The 22,998-nt window shown below is 40.8% G+C and overlaps 2 protein-coding genes across 12 annotated transcripts in view; one reads left to right on the top strand and one right to left on the bottom strand.

Moving 5' to 3' along the window:
* Window positions 1-11,053, bottom strand: part of Letm1 (Leucine zipper and EF-hand containing transmembrane protein 1) — a 55,491-nt gene extending 44,438 nt beyond the window's left edge. For 5 of the 11 annotated variants that reach the window (XM_067771685.1, XM_067771682.1, XM_067771686.1 and 2 more), the window contains exon 1: window positions 1,555-1,795. Coding sequence is in view for 1 of the 11 variants with exons in the window: in XM_067771681.1 (XP_067627782.1) it covers window positions 10,975-11,038 (64 nt within the window). In the remaining 10 variants the exon portion in view is untranslated. Of the gene's footprint in view, window positions 1-1,429; window positions 1,796-10,974 lie in introns of those variants that run through there. The other 6 variants (XM_067771683.1, XM_067771688.1, XM_067771681.1 and 3 more) reach the window with 5 other exon arrangements.
* On the top strand, window positions 10,972-11,909 carry LSm1 (U6 snRNA-associated Sm-like protein LSm1). The gene is made up of 3 exons (XM_067771693.1): window positions 10,972-11,197; window positions 11,301-11,485; window positions 11,601-11,909. Exons 1-3 carry the CDS (start codon window positions 11,143-11,145, stop codon window positions 11,772-11,774), a joined length of 414 nt encoding a protein of 137 aa, XP_067627794.1. The 5' UTR covers window positions 10,972-11,142; the 3' UTR covers window positions 11,775-11,909.
* Window positions 11,910-22,998: the final 11,089 nt, after the last annotated feature.

Genomic DNA, 22,998 nt, shown 5'->3' with positions numbered 1-22,998 from the left:
TTGGTCTTTTAGCTATTGCCACATTTGGATAACTTATTAATTTCCTCTTTTTTCTCGTTTTACTTTTAAGGTCTATCACGCAAAACTAGCACTAGTCGTGGTTAAAGGGTTCAGTCCACATCATTGGAACACCAAACTTCATGTTATGACCTTTACCCGATACCCATCCCATTAAAGTTAATCTACAGGAGGCGCAAAGAAAATGAGGTGTCCAAGATTTAACGAGATTTTTACACGGAAACCGAAATAATGAAAGTATGCATCTTTGACAAAATTAGTTATTTTCCGAGCTGAGTTTCCGAAAATATAATGTCCCCAAAAAAGCAAAAATCATACGGATTATTTTTACATTTAAAATCTTTGTTGCAACAAGCCATTTCGTAAACACTTCTACCGATATAGTATGTATAAATTTGCACTACAATTTGCAAAACAAAATTTACAACAAACAGTAGTGACAATTAAATACTTGATGTCTTTTTAAATTTATTAGACCCTAAGGTAGAGTGACCAAATGAAATGCCTCGCCAATTTTATCAAAGTAATACTAAAATTTTAGGATAGACGCCTGCAAGTTAACGGGGCTATAGTCTCAACGGCACGTCCGATTGTTGTACTGGTATGCTTAAAATTTTCGTAGTTAAATTACCTACAACATAGGAGGGCTAACTTTTTTTCGTCCATAGAATTTTTGCGATTTTAAAGTGGTAGTGGTTTGCCCTACCTATATGAAGTAGTGTTCTGCAAAAGAGAAATTTTAATATTTTCGCCGATATCTCGCAAACTAGATCTGCCACAGGAAAATGGAAGTCTTATTCGGAATCAGGAGAAAATTTTACTTTAGGAAAGGCCTATTTTATTTTTGGAGATTTTTTTATCTGTAATTTTATCAAGAATCTTCTTTGTTATGATTATGTTCTGTTCTTCCAAATGGTATCTTAACTTCTCTAATATAAACTTGTAAGTATTTTTGTTGCAACAAGCACCACAATTAAAGTTGGTGCTTCTTACTAAAAAAACTGCTTAAAGTGTATATATTTGATATTCCTCGTTACATATGTAGGTATGTATATTCATGCTTTTTAAAATACAGATAGCTAACGAAACATAGGAGGGGTGAGGGTGTGGGCGGTTGGCAGTGACCATAGCGGAAAAATACAAGGTGGCAGCATGGTGACATACCTACAAAACATAAATAAAAATTCGATGTATTTTGTTTTTGTAAATTCGATGGACAAATGTCAAAATCGTACGGCACCGGAGGTTGATGTATCAAATCAATTAAAAAAAAGTTTATAATCAGCTGTTCCATGCTGCCACCTTGTATCGTTGCGCCATGGCAGTGACCACATTACACAACTACAGAGAAAATTTTCCTTTTGCTATAATATTAGCCCAACAAAAACAATAAGTTAAATAAAATGAATGCCTTGAAAAGTTGTCGACAGTTTTAAATCAAAAGGGCGGCTCTTATTAGCGCAATTGGTATTAAATTCATATCCTTTTCCTTCGCGATGACTCAAATTTCTTTTTTGTCTTTGATCTCACAATTACTTTTATTTGATTTGACTGCCGCGTTTACTATTGGGTGATGTTCTCGTTCCAATTTTCAATATTTACGACACGTTTTCATTACAACAAAATGACTATATTTATTTTACAATCCGAACATTATAGCGTTTTTAGATATTTTTGTGTGATTTTTTTGTTTCTTATTGAACTGTTTCCATTTTAAACTGATGACAAAATGGGAAAAATAGTCAAGCTGGTTTTAATTGCCTTTAGTGATGGACGATATATCACTATCGGTGATTGCATCGCCGTGAATTAACAATCGCTAATAGTGATAGCTATTGCCATCCAAATATATCAGTGATTGGCGATTTTCCTTCAGCTAAGCGAATTCAGTACCAGGCATATATCGGTCGTTTGCTGCAACGTCGTCATAACTCAAAAAATATGAATTTTGAGTTAATAACATATAAACGTACCCAATATCATTATCTATGTTGTATAAAAAAATCTTCGTGATCAGTTAAGAATTTAGCACGTGTTATAAAAATGAAAATATACCTTTATATGCGCAACATAAAGCAATTAAAATCTTTGAATGATTCTCCTGGAGAATTGTGTTTTTTGAGTTATGACGACGTTGCAGCAAATGAGCGATATGTAATACTCCTATATTGCTAATAGAAAATGCTCGCAATGTGTTTTGCATTCGAAATCAAAACAAGACAGCCTATAAAATGTTTGTGATTGTAGCAGCATAGTATGACAAGAAATATATGATATAAAAGTCGTGCTTGGCGACTTTAACGCCAGGGTGGGCAAAGAAAGTGTTTTTTGCCCTACAGTCGGAAAGCATAGTGTACAAGTACAAGTGTGTTGACTTATCTGTCAAGCATTCTGACAGGCACTCGCTGGATTCGGAATGACAGCGAATTCAAAATGGATACCATTACCGAGTGCGCCGAATGATTGAAAAATTGAAAAAGTCGATACGATTGGTAGTCAAAAATGTTGTCGTTGAGACCAAAAATGCGACTCTAGACCTGAGATTTCCATCAGGTGAGCGAGGCTGTTTGTAGTTTTGACGTTTACCGCTTAGTGAACACACTTGGTATAGGTACACTATGTCGGAAAGTTCAGCCTACACAATGAAACCTCCTAACGGACTGAGGCTGATTGACTTTAGCTGGAGTCATTGGTGCCGTTTGTCGTATCGCTGTAGTCGTATCCCTAACGTAATCAGCTGTTTATCGTTACGACGGTAAACCAAAACCCAATTGGTTGGTTACGATACGGTTACGACCTTAGCGGCACCAATAATCGATTACATTGATTCTCATAAGGTTGGTCGAATCAGCTGTTATAAGGTTACCGATACGGTTACCGATAAATCACCAATGTCTCCAGCTTTTGGCGGTGCTCGAAACAGGGTCATATCCAGCACGAGGTTCATGCATAAAAAGATACATCAAGCTACATGACTGTCTCCTGATCGAAATACTCGCAATCAGATCGATCACGTTGTGATAGACGGACGGCATGCCTCCAGTGTTTTAGATGTGCGCACGATCCGAGGACCTAACATCGACTCGTTGCAGCCAAAATACGCACCCGCCTCAACGCGGCTAAAACCAGGGAACAAAAAACACAAGGAAAGCTACACGTCGAAAAACTTCAATCACAACAGACAGCCAATGATTTCGCAACTCGACTCTCAGAACCTGCTCTCTGAGGCACAACCCATCCTGAAGGAATACAGGAGCAGTGGGAGCATATCTCTAAAGCACTTCGTACTGCCGCCGAGGAAAAAATTGGTTACCGGCGGCCACGAAAAAACAACTGGTACGATGAAGAATGCCGCGTTACAACCGAAAGAAAAGACGGTGCCTACGCTGGGCTAAGTTAAAAGCGAGCGCGACAAGAAGAGTGTGTGAATGCTATCGTGAGTTGAAAAGGGAAGCGAGACGCCTTTTCAGGAAGAAAAAGAAGAAGCAGAAAGGCGTGAATGCGAAGAGCTTGCGCTGCTAGCCACCAGGAATAACGCCCGAAAATTCTACCAAAAAATACGGCGACAGACGAAAGGTTTTAAGACCGGGGCAAACTCCTGTAGGAATGAAAACGGCGACCTTGTAACTGATGTCCAGAGAGTGCTTAGATTATGGAGGGAATACTTCTCTGCTCTCCTAAATGGAGGCAGCAATTCACCGCACAGAGATGAAGAACCTGATCCCGCAATCGATGATGATGGAATATATGCCCCCCGCCCCATTATGACGAAGTTAGAATAGCTATAACCAGATTGAAAAACAACAAGGCCGTGGGCGCTGATGGATTGACTGCGGAGCTATTCAAGTACGGCGGCGAGGAGTTGGTAAGGCGCATGCAGCAGCTTCTTAGCAAAATATGGGCGGACGAGTGCATGCCCGACGGTTGGAATCTAAGTGTTCTTTGCCCAGTCCACAAGAAGGGGATACTGCAAAATGCACCGACTATCGTGGAATCAGCCTTCTTAATATCGCATATAAGGTCCTTTCAAGTGTATTGTGCGAAAGATTGAAGCCCACCGTGAACCAGCTGATTGGACCTTATCAGTGCGGCTTCAGACCTGGTAAATCTACCATCGACCAGATTTTCACAATGCGCCAAATCTTGGAAAAAACCCGTGAAAAGAGAATCGACACACATCACCTCTTCGTCGACTTTAAAGCCGCCTTCGACAGCACGAAAAGGAGCTGCCTATATGCCGCTATGTCTGAATTTGGTTTTCCCGCAAAACTTATACGGCTGTGCAAAATGACGTTGAGCAACACCATCAGCTCAGTCAGAATTGTGAAGGACCTCTCCGAGCCGTTCGAAACTAAACGAGGTTTCAGACAGGGTGACCTCCTCTCGTGCGATTTCTTTAATTTGATGCTGGAGAAAGTTATACTAGCTGCAGAACTTAACCGCACTGGAACAATATACTATAAAAGCGTGCAATTAATTTAGGTAAAAAGCTATGTGTTTCTTTTGCACTACCTTGCCGACAGTTTCCAGTGATTTAGGTTTTTTGTGTATTTAGGTAAACTCGCTCACAGCTTAAATTGATTGTTTTGTTAAACACAGATACAAAAAAACAAAACGAATAATTTCGTGGCGCCTTCAGGAATTTGGAACAATAACGATATTTGCAAATAAACGAATGAAGATAAAGTTGCGAGCATTTAAGTATAAGTAGAACTTGCTATCTCAGAAAATTTCTTTAAATGATGACTCAAATTTCTTTACATTGATATCATCGGCCTAAACACCCGCGCTGTTAGTTGTGTTTACTCCAAACTGGAAAAAGAAGCGGTAAAGATGGGTTTGATGGTGAATGAGGACAAAACGAAGTACCTGCTGTCATCCAGCAAAGAGTCAGCGCATACACGCCTTGGCAACCACGCTACTGTTGGCAGCCATAATTTCGAAATAGTAAAAGACTTCGTTTATTTGGGAACCAGCATCAACACTAGAAACAACATCAGCACTGAAATCCAGCGAAGAATCAATCTTGCCAATAAATGCTACTTTGGACTAGGTAGGCAATTGAAAAGTAATGTCCTCTCTCGGCGAACGAAAATCATAATCTACAAGTCACTTATCGTACCCGTCCTGCTATATGGGGCAGAGGCATGGATCATGACAACAGCAGATGAAGCGGCTTTCGGAGTGTTCGAGATAAAAGTTCTTCGAAAGATTTATGGACCTCTACGCGTTGGCGATGGCGAGTACCAAAGAAGATTTAATGATGAGCTGTACGAGCTATACGCAGACATCAACATAGTCCAGCGAATTAAAACGCAGCGACTGCGCTGGCTAGGCCATGTTATGCGAATGAATGATGATGCTCCGGCCAAGAAAGTGTTTCTATCGGAACCCGCCTATGGAAGCAGAGGTAGAGGGCGGCCCCCACTCCGTTGGAAGGAATAGGTGGAAAACGATTTAAACTCCCTTGGTGTGACCAATTGGCGCCGGTTGGCGGAGCGAAGGAGCAACTGGCGCGCCTTGTTGGACGGCCATAACCGTTTAGATGGTTAAGCGCCAATTAAGTAAGTATGACCAGAAAAAAATTAAATTTAGGTACATTCGATTATTGAATACAAAAACAAAATCGTTTAAACAGCAATATATCGACACTCTGATGTTTGGGAATGTACCTAGCCTTTTATAGTAATATAGGAGTACTTATGTAGTGACAGCTCATTTTTAAAACTCCCATACAATACGAATGATGAGATAAAGGGGAAGAATAGAAGAGGCCGTTTTGTGAAATAGTATTAAATAAAGTACTTTTTTGTATCAATGCTCTAAATCAACACATGGTGACAAAATTAGGTGTTTTTAAATTGTTTAAAAAAATATTACTCATATTAATATACGTTAGTCAAGACAGAGCAAAGCAGGTATAGTGGTGTTGGCCTTTTAGATCGATAGTGCTTAATCAAGTCCAGGGAAACCAATCATCGGGATACTGTAGAAAAACTTCAAACAGTTAGTTTTTTTTTTTTTTTTGAAGGAGATTGTCCCTAGAAAATAGCTTTACAAGCCCTTCGAGTAAATTTCTGCCATAAAAACCTTTATCAGCCTCAGCAGATACCTTGAGATACAGAGATTGAGGATCTTGGATCCTCAATCAAGAGGGCCACAATATCTCCCTAAGGCTGTAGCCTATGAGATAATAAGTGATAATATCTGTTATTATATTTGATATAATTAGATAGGTGTAGAAAAAGCAGCTACCCGGCTGAAATTACTTTCGCTACCTCGGGCGTTTTTTAAGAGCATGAGAGCTCGTTTTGTATGTAGATGCAGAGGGAAGAAAAAGGTTCGATGGAAGTGTGGATCGGTAGCCAGTTAACACAGTTGACTAAGCATGCGCTGACGATTGAAATTCCACATCAGGTGGTTTGCCAATTCGCCGTGCGGAAGAATGTCAAGTCAAAAGAAACTTTTCATTGATTTCGATTAACTGATATATTGTTGTACAAGGCTTTGTATGGAAAATTTTCAAGAAGAAGCAATCAGCTCTTGGGATAATTCGTACTGAATTCGCCTTGGGCAGTACTCGGTTGTGTTTACTTTTGGCTAGTTTGCTCTTTCTGGCGACATTATTTTGAGTTGAGATTTTTATAAACGAAGTTTTGATCTGGTTGCCTCCGAAAATTGGGTTGTATTAATTTATTAAAAATCCGTTTTAATACCGAGTGAAAGATGACAGCAAATTATAGTAAATAACATAATTTAAAAAAAATTTTAAGTTAAACGGTTTTATTGAAAACAATACTTACATGAATTACTAATTATACTAAAAACTAGAAATTAATTAGGTAGGTCCTGGGTACTAGTCATCATACTCCTCATAAGTCTTGGGCGTTGATTAGACAATTAAATAAAAGCGTTGGGCGCGTGAAATTTCTAAAAATGTTGGGCGTAGCATAACCTGATTAAGGTTCAGTTGGTCTTATATATGACTATAAATAGAAATTTTACGCGTTCAAGGCTTTTATTTAATTGTCTGATCAACGCCATAGATTGATGAGGAGTGTGATGACTAGTACCTAGGACTTACCTAATTATTTTCTAGCTTTAAGTATTATTATTACTTCATGTAATTATTGTTTTCAATAAAACCGTTTAACTTAAACATTTTTTTTTAATTATTTTATTTTCAAGTTTTTAGTCTTTATTTAATTGCCTATTATTTCTCATTCTATTTAGTTCATTTAGTGACTCATTATTACAAGGAATCTTTCCTGACAATTTGTTACAATCTAAGTCCTCAATACATAATCCTTCGACTCTGCGCCAAGTATGCTTGTCCCTCCTCGAACTCCAAAATATTTTGATGTCACTTCTACCGGACTGTATGTAATATGTGTTCCAAATATGCGCCAAATCGGAAAACAAATACGATTTTTTTCAATATCTTGATCTTTGCGCCAACTAGCGGCGATTTTTTGTCATAGGTCGCTATCTATTCTTGTATGTATTATGTGTTCCAACTATGAGCCAAATCGGATCACAAATACGATTTTTGATAAAATATCGCTCCTCGCACCACCTAGCGTAGATTTTCTTTATAGGTCGCTTTGAATTCTTGCAAATAGCCGCGATTCAAAAATCGCCATCACTATTTTCACTGATAGTTCAAAATCGCTGTATCGCCCATCACTAATTGCCTTTTATCATTTCCACCGATTCGTTGCTGTCAAATGCTAGAGGAGCCAGACGTATGAACTAAGTTTTTAACTTGTAAAGTTAACAGCTATTCGCACTAACAGGTTCTAATGGCTCGCTACATATGATATAAGCGGGAGTCATTGGTGCCGTATGACGTATCGCTGTAGTCGTATCCCTAACGTAATCAGCTGTTTATCGTTACGACGGTAACCAAAAACCAATTGGTTGGCTACGATATGGTTACGACCTTAGCGGTCGATTGGTTTGATTCTCATAAGGTTGGTCGAATCAGCTGTAAAAAGGTTACAGATACGGTTACGGATAAAGCACCAATGTCTCCAGCTATAAATATATGATAACAGTAGCTGTGCTTTTTTTTACATGTATATACATACATAAGCAATTATACTTTACATACATTACTAAGTGTTCGTAATCGTTTATTTTACCCGCAAATGTCGTTGTATACGGCTTATGGTGTAGATTTCGATGAGCGTTTTTTTAGTCGCAAATGTAGATGTACATATATACATGTAAAGAAAACACGGTTAATTTAAGACAAAAGTTCGGAGAGGTATAAAAATGCTCGACGTAAGTTAATAAATCTCAAAGCGGAAACGAAAATTTTAGTTCCGCCATTAAATATTTGAAAAGAATTTAATACAGGGTTTTGCAGAAATAATTTTGATTCCCAACCCGGGCTTGGGCCCACCAAATAATAAATTTTTCTTAGCGCGACCGCACGTCGTTTTTTTTCGTTCTAAAAATAACAGAAAAAACTTGATTTCAAGGCTTCACAGATCCAAAATCGATGCCAATGAAAAAGCTCGTACTGCCATTGGAAGCATGTTGCTAAGAAAGGAATTAATAGCGACTTGAATTTCAGGCAGTGACGACAAAAGGGCTAATTAAACTTCCTTAACCCTAACACCATAGTCGTAACCATATCCATATCCATAACCATCTCCAATGTGATCGGTTAATGGTGCTTTAACCTAAAAATTGTGAAAATTTAATAAAAATGAAGAAAACGCAAAAATATACAAACATATTCCACAAAAAATAAGTCTCTTAGCCTTAACATATCCAAAACAATGAAGAAAATCTACAAAAAGTTATTAAATTCACCAACTCAAATATTTTTAGGTCAAGGTTCATACACATTATACGACGCGACATATAGCGACAAAATATTCTTTGCATGTATTCTTATGGAGCCATGCACATCTAGCGAACGTCGTACGACACGACACGACCAAGTTAGCCAACTACCCTACAAGAATACTGACTATCATATGACTGTCATCTGATTGTCAGCAATATCAACCTAACGATCATCGCCTCATACAAACTTTCTATCACAAACTTAAGGGGACTTGCACAAATCTGATGTAAACAACTGTGTACGTGTGAGTTTTTGTCTCCTTCTTATATCTGCTGGTATCTGCTGTATGTTCTTTTGTTCTGTACCAGGTGTCCGAAGCTTTCCCAGTTTGAGTCCTTTTTCATAATTATAGGCTGTCGTTGGGTACATGCGGACATGCGTGTGCGAACAAAGGAATATAAATAAATTTGAATATCAATGTTTTCGTCATCGCAGAATCAGCATTGTCAACTAAAAGTGTGAGTGTATTAGTAAAACTATCAGCGGTAGGAAAGGCAAAAATGCCGCGAATATTTCGTCGGAACGTGTCGCTACATGTCGCGTCGTATAATGTGCATGAACCTTTATGGATATGGCGAGAAACCAATTGGTTGGATTTGGTATGGTTATGGCGTTTATAGTGTATCAAACTAAGTGTGATATCTTAAAGCCAACTTAAACTTCCTTAACCCTAACGCCGTAGTCGTAACCATACCCATATCCATAACCATCTCCAATGTGATTGATTAATGGTGCCTTAAGCTAAAAATTATGAAAATTTCATAAAAACGAAGAAAACGCAAAAAATTAAAACATATTCCACAAAAGATATGTCTCTTAGTGATAACGTACCCCAAACAATGAAAGAAATCTACAAAAAGTTATTAAATTCACCAACTCTAATATTTTTAGGTTATGGATATGGCGAGAAACCAAAAACCAATTGGTTGGCTATGGCGTTAGCATTATAGTATGGCACCATTAATCGATAACATTGATTTCCATAAGGCAGGTCCGATCAGCTGTTTTATCTAGATATGGCTTTATGCTTATAAGTCACCATTAATTGGCCCTTTATCGTCAACTGCCTGACAGGATGTTCAATATGGCTACTTTTTAGCGTTTTGACAGGGTCTTCAATATGGCGGCGCATAGGGCTGGCTATCTTCAGCGGGTCATAAGGGCGAATTAATGGTGACATAACCATAAAGCCATAACCAGATAAAACAGCTGATCACATCTACCTTATACTGTTTTCACACAGAAACTTAATGATCTCATTTCACCTGCTAATGAAATCGTAAATTTTTTGCTTCCACACAGAAGTAACTGCTCGATTAGTATGAAGGATGAGACAGACAATCATGGCGGAACGATACAAGGTGGGAGCATGGTGACATACCTACAAACAAAAAAATTCCATGTACTTGTAAATTCGATGGACAAATGTCAAAATCGTACTGCGCCGGTAGTTGATGTATCAAATCAAATAAAAAAGGTTATAATCAGCTGTTCGATGCGGCCACCTTGTATCGTTCCGCCATGCAGACAATGACAATTGCTTTGAAAACTAAGAAACGGAAACGGAAGCGGAATGCTGCCAACAGAGTTGCATTGTGCTTTTGACTTCATTAGGCATTCGATTAGCTACTAATGAAATAATAATAGATTTGAATTTTGTAGGGAAGATTGAGCTCAATAAGCGTCTTAATGTAGAAAATTGCCTTTATTATTCAACAAGCCGTCTGTGTGAAAACAGTATTATGGAAATCAATGTAATCGAGTTATCGTTATGGTATGGCACCATTAATGGATTACATTGATTTCCATAAGGTAGGTATGGCACAAATCACACACAGAAGATTGTGCATTCACGAGTTCAAAATTGCTTCGTTCTGCGTATCTACGTTACACTTGACTGCTTGAGCGAACGAAAGAAAGAGAGAAAAAACAAGAGCTAAAGGAAAATGACGTAAAAATTGCCCATAAAAAACAGCTGATCTTTTGTTTACATGCGCAATCTTGTGTGTGTGATTTGCGGTTTTATGGTTATATGTCACCATTAATTTGCCCTTAAGAGTAATATTTAGGGATTTTTTCTGAATTTTTAAACTTACCAGGACTGTTCACTGCTGATCGGGAACTTTTGCTGTCATTTCTCTGTAACCTTTTTGTAAACATTTTTATTCACATCAAAACAGCTTTAAATGTACTTATTTTGCCAAAATATGCGCTAAAAACACAAGAAATAAGTAATATAATTTGTTACAAAATTACTTATTCAAATGGACGATCTTAATCCATTAGCCGGCACAGCACATCTTTTGGATGAAGTTGATAGTAAGTTTTTAAGCAACCTTCGCACCTGCTGGGTGGTGCGCTATGCACTTTTAATTTTCACCCACATACATCATTTAACATATTTATTTGTTTTTTTTTATAGAAAAATTAATGGTATTGTTACGGGATGGACGCACATTAATTGGTTATTTGCGCTCCGTCGATCAGTTTGCTAATTTGGTTTTGCACCGGACTATCGAACGTATTCATGTCGGTAATGAATATGGTGACATACCACGAGGAGTATTTATTATACGTGGCGAGAATGTAGTTTTATTGGGAGAAATTGTAAGTAAATATAATTGTTGTATGTATTGAATTAGCGAGCTTTGCTCATATTGCTTTATACATATTGTTGTAGTGTACCATATTTAGTGATTAATCTATGTTTATGTATCTTTAGGATCATGAAAAAGAAAACAAATTACCACTAAAAGAAATATCTGTTGATGAAATATTAGACGCACAACGTAGAGAGCACGAACAACGTCAAGAAAAACATCGACTAATTTCGAAAGCGTTGAAAGAGCGTGGTTTGGCAGTGAATACAGATATAATCAATGAAGACTTTTGTTAAGAAACACTTGATGCATATTTTATGATGAAAAGAAACTCAAATATATGTGTGTATATGTGGTAGATATGTATGAAAATATTGTAAGCGGAAAAATTAGACGCATCTAAAAAGAAGGAATATATGTTTTAAACGAAATTGTTTTTAAATTTATCACTTCACCTATCGAGCACTAACGGCAGTTTTAGTGTAAACAATGAATAAAAGTATAATGCATAATTTAGAGTAAGAGCGCCTCATATTAAGTCTCAACAAAATTTGAGTAAAACTTTCTTCACTCTAAACTACATTACAAATTTGGTGAACTGTTACCATTCCAAGTCATTAATATTAATTCATCCCCCCACCCCCTAAGGGTTAGGATATACCCGCGGTAGGTATTTCTGTCGTAAGAGGAGACTAAAATACCGGATTCAAGGAGTTTGTATAGCGCAGCCCTTTCAGGTTGCCAGCACAATATATAGCTTCTCCAAACCCAATTACCAACCTCACCTATCCGTGGCGAATCGTTAACAGCCGAGGCCCTGGCGACCCCGAACTCCTCATGGATCTAGAGGGTGGGAGGGCGGTATAGCCTAGAAGGTCGCAAGTGGTCATAAGAATCGTTCCCGAGATGGTCGGGCTTGGTACCGGAACGTACCGGATCTGCACCCGGTAAAGGACCAACAACTCCATAACACTCCCCAAGGCCTTCAGAGAGTGTCCTTATCGCTACAACAACAACATTAATTTATAGGGAAAAGTGCACTTAATGTGGCTAAAGTAATATTTCAACTTTATGATAGGAACCATCAAACCCGACAGGGCGCTTCCCAAGGCCGTCGGTTCTATGTACCGGAGCGACTCGGGATTTTTCCCGACCAAGGACTGCCATTTCAGTGTAACCCCATTAAATTGTTGCGTCCCTGCCACAAATTGTCATCCTCCCAGCAGCTCCTTGCAGCAGGACTGCTCCATATTCTCTTGCTCAGGGAAGGTATCGAACCCAATCCGGGTCCGTCGTCTGACCCCGGTTGTTGTTGTTGTTGTTGTAGCGATTAGTTACTCCCCGAAGGCTTTGGGGAGTGTTATCGATGTGATGGTCCTTTGTCGGATACAGGTCCGATACGCTCCGGTAACACAGCACCATTAAGGTGCTGGCCCGACCATCTCGGGAACGATTTATATGGCCACATTAAACCTTCAGGCCATCCCTCCCTCCCCACCCCCAAGTTCCATGGTTTTGCTGCATCTACCGGAAAAGAATCTTTTTAGGACGATCATACTCTTGTCAGTGTGTCTCGTGTAAGGGATGGTTGCATCGGAGAGGTTGTTCTGGGCTAGATCCCCAAACCAGACGTCCACGTAACTTCTATAAATCTTTTGTGGCTCCTTGCTGTTCACGCCCAAGCGCGTCCCGTAGTCTACGCCTAAGCGTATCCCCACTACCTTCCAGCAGCTTCGCTGCTCAGCAAGCCAAGCAAGCGGCTCGTTTCATTCCCGCTGGTAGAATACCCGAAATTCGGCCCCACTTCCCGGCAGAGGCCGCAAGTTTAGCAAGAGAACGTGACCTTATAAGACAGCTCGATCCTGGCGACCCACAAATAAGGGATATAAACCAACGCATCAGATTGCTTGTGGATGAACACAAGCGGGCGAAATGGGAGGAGCACCTCAGCGGTTGTAACCTCACTGCCGGTGTAGGTAAACTTTGGTCCACCGTAAAGTCCCTATCGAATCCGTCTAGGCACATTGACAAAGTTTCCATCGCCTTTGGCGATAAACTGCTGTCGGATGCGAAAAAATGCGCAAGCGCTTTCTGCCGACAATATATAATGCATTCTACGGTCGACAAAGATAGACGGAGGGCCAACAGACACGCACATAAACAATAAATTCAGCGCGTCACCAATTACCATCACCGCCAAAGAGGTTGAGGATGCCATCGGTCATGCTAAACCATCCAAAGCAGTGGGCCCAGGCGGCATAGCCATGCCGATGCTTAAAAGCCTAGGGAAAGAGGGTTTCAAATATTTAGCACATGTCTTCAACCTGTCTCTTTCCACTTTTGTCATACCCGAAAAATGGCTAAGGTGGTCCCGCTACTAAAGCCTGGGAAACCAGCTAACATAGGAGAGTCGTATCGCCCGATATCTCTCCTATCGCCATTAGCCAAGACGCTTGAAGCCATTTTGCTCCCCTACTTCAAAGCAAATTTGCAGCTAGCCTGTCATCGGCATGGCTTCAGAAAACTCCATAGCACCACCACCGCGCTAAATGCCATCAACACCCAGATAGATTGCGGTTTTGATACGGTCAACCATGGCGGTTACTGCAAGACCTGGAAGGGTCTACCCTTCCACCATGTCTTAAAAGGTGGACCGCAAATTATCTGTGTGGTCGGCCGGCATCGGTGTAATTCAGAAACGAAACATCAAAACCAAGAAGAATTAAACAAGGGGTGCCACAGGGTGCTGTCCTATCCCCACTTTTGTTTAATTTCTACATATCTAAGCTACCTTCGCCACCAGAAGGAGTTACTATCGTTTCTTACGCCGATGACTGCACAATAATGGCCACTGGCACGGGCCCAAAGATCGATGAGCTTTGCAACAGAATAAACGGCTACCTCCCTGATCTCTCCGGTTTTTTCGCCTCACGAAACCTGGCATTATCACCGACTAAATCATCCGCGACCCTATTTACAACTTGGACGTCCCAAATGTCAACCATTTTGAACATCCACGTCGATGGCACTACGCTACCGACTGTCCTATACCCCAAAATCTTGGGTGTGACGTTTGATCAGGATCTACATTTTGGTGAGCACGCAGCCACAATTGTTCCGAAAATCCAGAGCCGTAATAAAATCCTCAAATCCCTTGCTGGCAGTACTTGGGGAAAAGACAAAGAAACGCTCATTACCACATACAAAGCAATTAGCCAGCCGATTGCATGCTACGCGTCCCCTATATGGTCGCCAAGTCTAAAAATTACCCACTGGAAGAAGCTACAGGCCTGCCAAAAACTGCTCTCAGAATCGCCACGGGCTGTCTTCTTATGTCCCCAGAACACCATCTACATAATGAGGCAAGAATACTCCCCATCAGGGAGAGAAATGAGATGCTAACCAAACAATTCCTGTTGAATACCCAGAAAACTGGACATCTGATTGATGAGCCAACACCGCCTAGGGACTTAAGGAGTCATCTCCGTAAGCCAAAACTTGCAGAGGAGGAACGCATACTCCCCAGGGAAACGCGAGTCACTCTAGCTCAACTTCGTTCTGGATACTGTAACAGGTTAAACCCTTACCTATCCAGAATTAACCCCGACATACAAAATGTATGCCTCGCTTGCTATGTGTCCCCACATGACACCAACCATCTCTTTAACTGTAATGTGGAACCAACGCCTCTACCACCCCTGTTGAAACAGCAAGTTTCCTTGGACTCCCGTTAGAGGATATTGATGACAATTTGTGATCGGTCGCAGCTGTTAGGTGGGGCGAAGCACTGCTACAACAACAACAAGAATACTCGCCAATCATATCATGGCTCCAAGGAGATACCGGGGATGTTGTTGTTGTAGCGATAAAGACACTCCTTGAAGGGTACCAAACCTGACCATATCGGGAACGATTTGTTATGACCACATACGACCTTCTAGGCCATACCGCCCTCCCACCCCCTAGATCCATGAGGAGTTCTGGATCGCCAGAGCCTCGTCTGTTAGTGAAACGGGATTCGCCGCTCGAAGGTGAGGTTGACAATTGGGTTAGCAGAAGCTATATATCGCATTGGCAACCTGAAAGGGCTGCGCTACACAAACTCCTTGAATCCGGTATTTTAGTCGCCTCTTACGACAGGCATACCTACCGCGGGTATATTCTAACCCTCTAACCCGCTGTGGACTACCGGGGATGATAGTGACATCTAATTTAATGGCTTATCTACAGACATGAAGATTTTCAGCTTTCCCTTCCACATTTCTGCTTTTCCAAACTGTTTAATCCATACAGCTTTTGGAGAACATAGGCAAGGCTTTTTATAATGCTGGGGAATGTTGTTATCAATTGTCATCCTTTTCTTCTTGTAACAGTAACTTAATAGGTGCTTAACATTTAAACGGTTATCCAACAAAGCGCGCCCGTGCTTCTTCGTTGGGATAACTGGCGCCAATTGGTCGCACCAAGGTAATTTAAATCGCTTTCCACATGGTCCTTCCGGTGGAGTGGTGACCGCTCTCTTCCTTTTTCCAAAGGCGGGTTCCGATAAAAATACTTTCTTTGCTGGAGCATCATATTTCATTCATTTTCATTCGTTGTTGTTGTTGTAGCGATAAGGTTACTCCCCGAAGGCTTTGGGGAGTGTTATCGATGTGGTCCTTTGCCGATTACAAATCCGATACGCTCCGGTAACACAGCTCCATTAAAGTGCTAGCCCGACCATGTCGGGAACGATTTATATGGCCACATTAAACCTTCAGGCTATCCCTCCCTCCCCATCCCCAAGTTCCATGGGGAGTTTGGGGTCGACAGGGCCTCGGTTGTTAATGAAACAGGATCCGCCACTGATAGGTGAGGTTGACGATTGGGTTTGGAGAAGCTATATATTGCGCTGGCAACCTGAAAAGGTTGCGCTACACAACCCCTTGAATCTGGTATTTTAGTCGCCTCTTACGACAGGTTTTGTATATGTATATTTACTCAGTTTATTTAATATGAGTGGATATGAACATTTCAATATAAAATGTGTTGAGTTAATACTAAAGAATAAAAAAGAACAAAAAAGAATAAGCAACACAGAGCTGCCAAAATGATAGTAAATTAATTCAGTGTGTGGCGTTACCACTTCGTTTCATACATAACATTTTTCCTTCCTCTGCAGGAGTTAAGGTGAGAATGGAACTCTCGTTTTCCTTTGTCTGGTCGACCGCCGAGGGGCTGCCGGCGTCTCGCTTAGTTCCGGATCTCTTTCCGATGTCGCCTGCCGTGCTGGTGTTGAATGCCATGGCGGTGTATCGTCCTGTATTATTGTAGTGTTGGGAGTAGAGAACCCTTCCAAATCTTCTTCTGATCCCAATAATATATTTTGTGGTGATTCTATGGGTGCTTCGACTTCTTCGTGGTTTTCTACTATACCCGATGCAGCTGTGCCGTTCTCTTTATCTGCAACTCTCGTTTCATGATGATTCACTTCCGGTATTGCTTTATCGGGCCCCGCGTGTGACTTCCGTATTTGATCTACATGTCTTTTTATCATTTTCCCATTGAATTGTATTTGATAGTGAAGATCCCCTAGACGGGCGTGTATTGTTCCTTTGAGCCACTTAGAAATTCGCGGGTTACCCGACAGGAAGTATACGTTTTGATTTACCTTGAACTCTCTTCCCTTTTTCTTGAGATGCATGTATTGTTTTTCCTCTACTTTCCTCGAGTTTTCCTCTGGTCGAATCAAGTCCAATCGCGTTCGTAGCTGCCGCCCCATAAACAATAGTGCTGGCGAGGTGCCTGTTGTCGAATGTGGTGCATTTTTGTACTGTCTCAAGAATTCGTTTATGTTTTCCTGCAAAGAACTATTCGTGGTACCCATTGCTTTCAATGCGTTCTTGACCGTCTGTACGCTTCGCTCTGCTTGTCCATTAGTTGCCGGGTGATACGGTGCTGAGTATTTGTGATATTTAACACCGACTGTAGTTAGGAAGTTGTTAAATTCCGCGGACGTGAAATTTGTTCCATTATCAGATACAACCGTTTGAGGAACGCCATAAGCCGCAAATACGTCGGCCAGCAAAGTAATTGTCGCGGCCGCCGTAATTGATTTAGTGATTTTCACCTCTAACCACTTGCTATACGCATCCGAGATTATCAGTAGCATTGCTCCTTCGAACGGTCCCGCATAGTCAATATGAATGCGTTCCCACGGTCCCTTGGGATACTCCCAATGATGATCGCCACTTTTCCCGGGTTTGTTTGCCTGTTTTGCACATGATTCGCATTTGTTCGCCATGTTCTCGATATAATTGTCAATGCCCGGCCAGTATATGAATGAGCGGCGATTCCTTTCATCTTGACAATCCCTAGGTGTGATGTGTGTAAATTGTCAAGCAGTTTGGCTCTGTACTTTGGTGGAATGACGACGCGATGCTCGAACATCAAACATCCTGACGATAGCTTGTAACTCACTTCTGGGTACTTGTATCCTGTCCTCTTCAAGCATTGACCTGTTTCCAGCAGTTTAATTATTTTACCCAGTCGCTCGTCTTTTCTGGATTCGTTTGCAATTTTGTCGGATCTTAATGGTAATTGGTTGATTTGGCGAATCACAAAGTTGTCGAACTCGTCTGGATTATCCGTATATGCCTGCCGCACCTGTCCCACCTGTAATGGTTGCTGTCGTAGAGGGTGGGCCCGTGAAAGATAGTCGGCGTTAGCGTTTGCCTTTGAATTTTTATACACCACTTCGAAATCAAATCTAATCAGAAAGTCTGCGTAATTAGCCATTCTGCTAATGCAAAGTACTGGTAAAGACTTGTCTGGTTGTAAAATTTGTGACAACGGTTTATGATCTGTGATTAGCGTGAAATGATGCGCGTATAAATATTTGAAAAATTTCTGAACTGCCCATACTATTGCCAGTGCCTCTTTGTCCATCTGTGGGTATCGCTGTTCTGCAGTATTCAGTGTTCGACTTGCGTATGCAATGGGTCGTTCAGTTCCGTTCTCTAAGCGATGTGATAGCACCGCTCCCAACCCTGTTTGACTCGCGTCCGTCGCTAGTAGAACCGGTAGTGCCGGGTTGTAGGGTATCAAGACTTGTGGAGAAACCAGCGCCTGTTTTAGATACTCAAAGGCTAAATTTGCTCCTTTGGACCAGTGAAATTTTTCGCTTTTCAGCATATCGCGCAATGGTCGCGCTCTCGTCGTCAGGTCTGGGATAAATGCACTATAGTAAGTAGCTTTTCCTAAAAACAGCTGTAGCTCCTCCACATTCGTTGGTTTGGGGCTATTCAGTACAGCTTCAATGTGTTTGTCAAATTTATGCACCCCCTGTGCGTCGATGCGATGGCCTAAAAACTCCACCGATGGAGTAGCAAAAACACACTTTGACTTATTTAAGCGTAGACCATTGCATTTGATGCGATTTAGCGTTGTCGTCAAAACCCTCAGCAGCTCTTCAAAATTTTCCGCGAACACCAAGATGTCATCAAAGAAATTTAAAACGTTTGGCACTCCTTGCGTCTCCATTTTTCTTTGCCAAATAGCTGGAATATTTGCTGCCCCATATACCGCACGAGTCCGTCGTACTAGTCCGTGTGTAGCTGTGTTTAAGGTCAAAACATGTGCGAAATCATCGTCGATCGTAAGGTGTGTATATGCGTCGGTTATATCCAAGTGACAAAATATCGCCGCTTTTTTCATTTTATTGAACAAGTCTTCCGCTTTAGGAATCGGATGTTCGTCAATAATCATTCTTGGATTAACCGTTGGCTTGTAATTGCCAGTGATGCGAATATCTCCATTTTTTTCGCGACTACATGTGTTGCTGAAGCCCATTCCGAATGCTCTACTCTCACGTAAAAGCCAGACTGGATTTTGCGATCTATTTCCTTGGCATACGCCTCTCTCAGTGCCATTGGTATTTCGCATGCTCGTGCGAACACTGGTGTGGCTCCCGCCTTCAGCTTCACTTTTGCAGGCGGCCCTCTCAACTTACCCGCTGTCGTGTCAAAGACTTCTTCGTAACTTGCAAGATGTTGCAGCCGTTCTCGTTGGTTTTCTGAAAGTTTTGGCGCGGTTGAACTTATAGAGTTAATTTGCCTGGCTGACGAAAATAGCTCCGAAAAGTTAATTTCACGTGCGAATTGTGAGATCCATTCTCTACCGCAAAGTGTATCGAAATCTTCTTGGACAACATACAGATTCAGGCGCCGCTTAGTCCTCCCCATTGATGCGGTTACTACAACCCTACCCATGCAGTTCACTCTATGCCCCGTATAGCTTGTAAATCGTCTATCTGTTTTTAATAATCTAAAATTCGGTTTTATAGTGCGAAGAGTTTTATAATTAATAATGGCGCATGGGGCACAAGCTCCATCTGTATTTGCTTTCCATCGATATTTACGTGAAGCATTTTTCTGTCTACTGCTTTACATACATTAATGCTGTTCAGCTGCTGAACTGGTTCGAGCTCATCCTCTGAAATCTGATCTAGTTTTGCCTTGCACACTTTTGCAATGTGGCCCAATTTTCCACACGAAAAACATTTGGAGCTACTGAATCTTTTCTGCTGTGTTGGCCCCCACATCCGTAACAATTTGCGGATTTTTCTTTTGGCTTCTTGGTCAACTTTTCAGCAGTTGCATTTCTTTTTGTTTTGACTGGTTCGTATCCCAGTTTAAACGTTGGTTCACTTGGTTGTTCCCACTCTGTACACTTCAGATCTGTTGTTGCACTTTGTGTTAGTTCGATTGTGTGCGCAATTTCGTATGCCTCAGTAAAATTGTTTGGTTTTTTACTTATAACCTCATTGCAAATATAGCGTGACTCCACGCCATACAGTAACTGCTCTGTTAACATCCTATCCAAAAAGTCGCCATATTCACAATATGCAGCGCCCTTTTTTAAACGAAGTGCGTACTCGGCAATCGATTCGTCTTTTTCTTGCTTACTTTGTCTAAATTTGATACTTTCAGCATACTTGTTCCGTGAGCCATCAAAATGGCGAATTAACACGGTTTTTATTTCATTGTATTTCAGCGAGTCAGGCGTCTTTGGGCTAACAAGTATTTTTAGTGCGGCGTTCAGCTCTGCCCCCATATGCACGAGTACGAATTTGTGTTGTTCCTCTTCTGGAACTTTGCTCAGCTGTAAGGCCCGATCTACGCGTGTGAAAAAATCCTGCACTGCGGATTTGTCTTCTGACTTGTATTCTGCAATACTAAACGGTGGCGGTTTGGTTGCTGCCCGCTGATTTGCATTTGCCCCCGCACTGTGGGACGCCCCCTCTGCAGCCTCGCGAATTGCCCCTGCCAATGCATCCATCACCCTCTTCAAATCTTCCGGTGTGAGGCTCATCTTTTTAATCCCACTTTTGTATATGTATATTTACTCAGTTTATTTAATATGAGTGGATATGAACATTTCAATATAAAATGTGTTGAGTTAATACTAAAGAATAAAAAAAACGAAAAAGAATAAGCAAAACAGAGTTGCCAAAATGATAGTAAATTAATTCAGTGTGTGGCGTTACCACTTCGTTTCATACATAACAACAGGCATACCTACCGCGGGTATATTCTAACCCCCTAACCCGCCGTCGCCCTCGCGTATAGGTCCGTACATTTTTCGAAGGCCTTTTAGCTCGAACACTCCACGCACCGCCTCATCTGATGTTCTCATGGTACATGCTTCTACACCATATAGCAGGATGGGTACGAAAAGTTGCATGTACTTGCTGAAGCAGTGGAGTCTGTCGACTGGAGATTGATTCGAACGATGGCATCGGTGGACGGGCAAACTTAATTCCTTCAAGACAGTATAAATAAGCTCTTCGACGACCACGTTCCTACGAAACTTAAGGTGACGAAACACAATAGCAATCCATGGTTTGACGCCAGTATTATGAATCTAATTCACTTGCGTAATCTAGCTTATTCCCGGTGGAAAAGATACAGAACTGTGGAAATGCACATGCGCTTCAAAGCTGCACGAGTCACTGCCAATAAAGCCATAATGTGTGCAGTCCGGTTTCAGACCAAAAAGGAGCTGTACTACGGCACTTATTTCTGTGGTAGAAGATATATGGGAGCGCATAGATGATAACTTTACGGCTGTTGACCATACCCTACTATGTAAAAAGCTGGAAAATATGTTTAATTTTTCCAGTCATGCAACCAACCTAATCAGATCTTATCTATACGGCAGAACGCAGGCAGTATGTGTAGATAATAGAAAGTCAAACTTGTTAGACGTTTCGCGTGGTGTACCCCAAGGGTCAATCCTTGGTCCTTTGTTGTTTGTATTGTACATTAATGACCTGCCTCGTGTTCTTAAGTATTGTGACGTCCACATCTATGCGGACGATGTTCAATTGTATACGTGCTGTCCTGTCGATTGTATAAGTTTATGTATAAGTAACTTGAATCAAGACCTTAGTCAAATAGGTGTATGGGCTTCCATGAATGGTTTATGTCTAAATCCTAGAAAGTCGAAGTGCATTGTTATCCGTAGAAAGCCGCTAGCTACAAATGGCTTAAACAATATTATGTTTGAAAATTCTGTTATAGAATATGTTGACACGGCAAGAAATCTTGGCATAGTTTTTAACAAAACATTGTCCTGGAGAGACCATATCTTTAGAACCGTAGGAAAAGTGTACGGTATGCTCCGTACACTGTGGTTGACACAGTATTTCACTCCGCTACATATTCGACTACTTTTATCCAAAGCGTACTTAATACCTACGCTTCTCTACGGCTGCTGTGAGTAAAAAGAAGCTTAATGTTGCCTACAATAACATTGCTAGATACGTTTACGGGCTGAATAGACTTGATCACGTTTCCTGTTATTCTGCAAAGTTGCTAGACATTTCTTTTGACAACCTTTTAAAGTTTAGAACACTTATTACCTTGCATAAGATAATCTACACGAAGGAGACTTATTACCTATATCGAAGGCTTCAATTTCTTCATTCTACGAGGACAATGGTTCTTGCACATGTTAAACACCGTATGCTAATTTCTGAACGCCAATTCTTCGTTACTTCGATCCGTCTTTGGAACTCCCTTCCAGCCAGAATAAGACAAATAAGTAATGCACTGCATTTCAAAAAAGAATTAATCTTGTTCTTTAATTGACTCACCTCTCCTTCTTCAACTGACTCTCTTTACTAATCTTCTATCCGTTTTTCTTGCCACCTCCTATTTCCTCAAAGTATAGAACCTAATATTATTACTGTACTACCTACCCTTGCAATGTCCCCTTTATTCTTATTTCTGTTCTGTGTCCCTAGGCTTAGCTCTTTAAAATTTATTGTAACCATTAAGTCTTATTTTACAAATTATCTATTGTTTATCTAAGTTATTGAAACATTTTTTGAATTTTCCCCTTTGTTCTGTCACTGTTCTGACTAGCACTATAAAATAATTTTGTCAAATTGTTGTGTTAGGAAAAAATTTAATAAAATACAAATACAAATACAGGTTTTGTTTGCCGGGAGCTAACTATACTTTTCAATTGCCTACC

This window comes from Eurosta solidaginis, chromosome 3 (assembly GCF_040869045.1).
Source record: "Eurosta solidaginis isolate ZX-2024a chromosome 3, ASM4086904v1, whole genome shotgun sequence".
Taxonomy (NCBI): Eukaryota; Metazoa; Arthropoda; class Insecta; order Diptera; family Tephritidae; genus Eurosta; species Eurosta solidaginis.
Note: the sequence above shows the minus strand (reverse complement) of the source record. Positions and strands in the feature narration are given on the sequence as shown.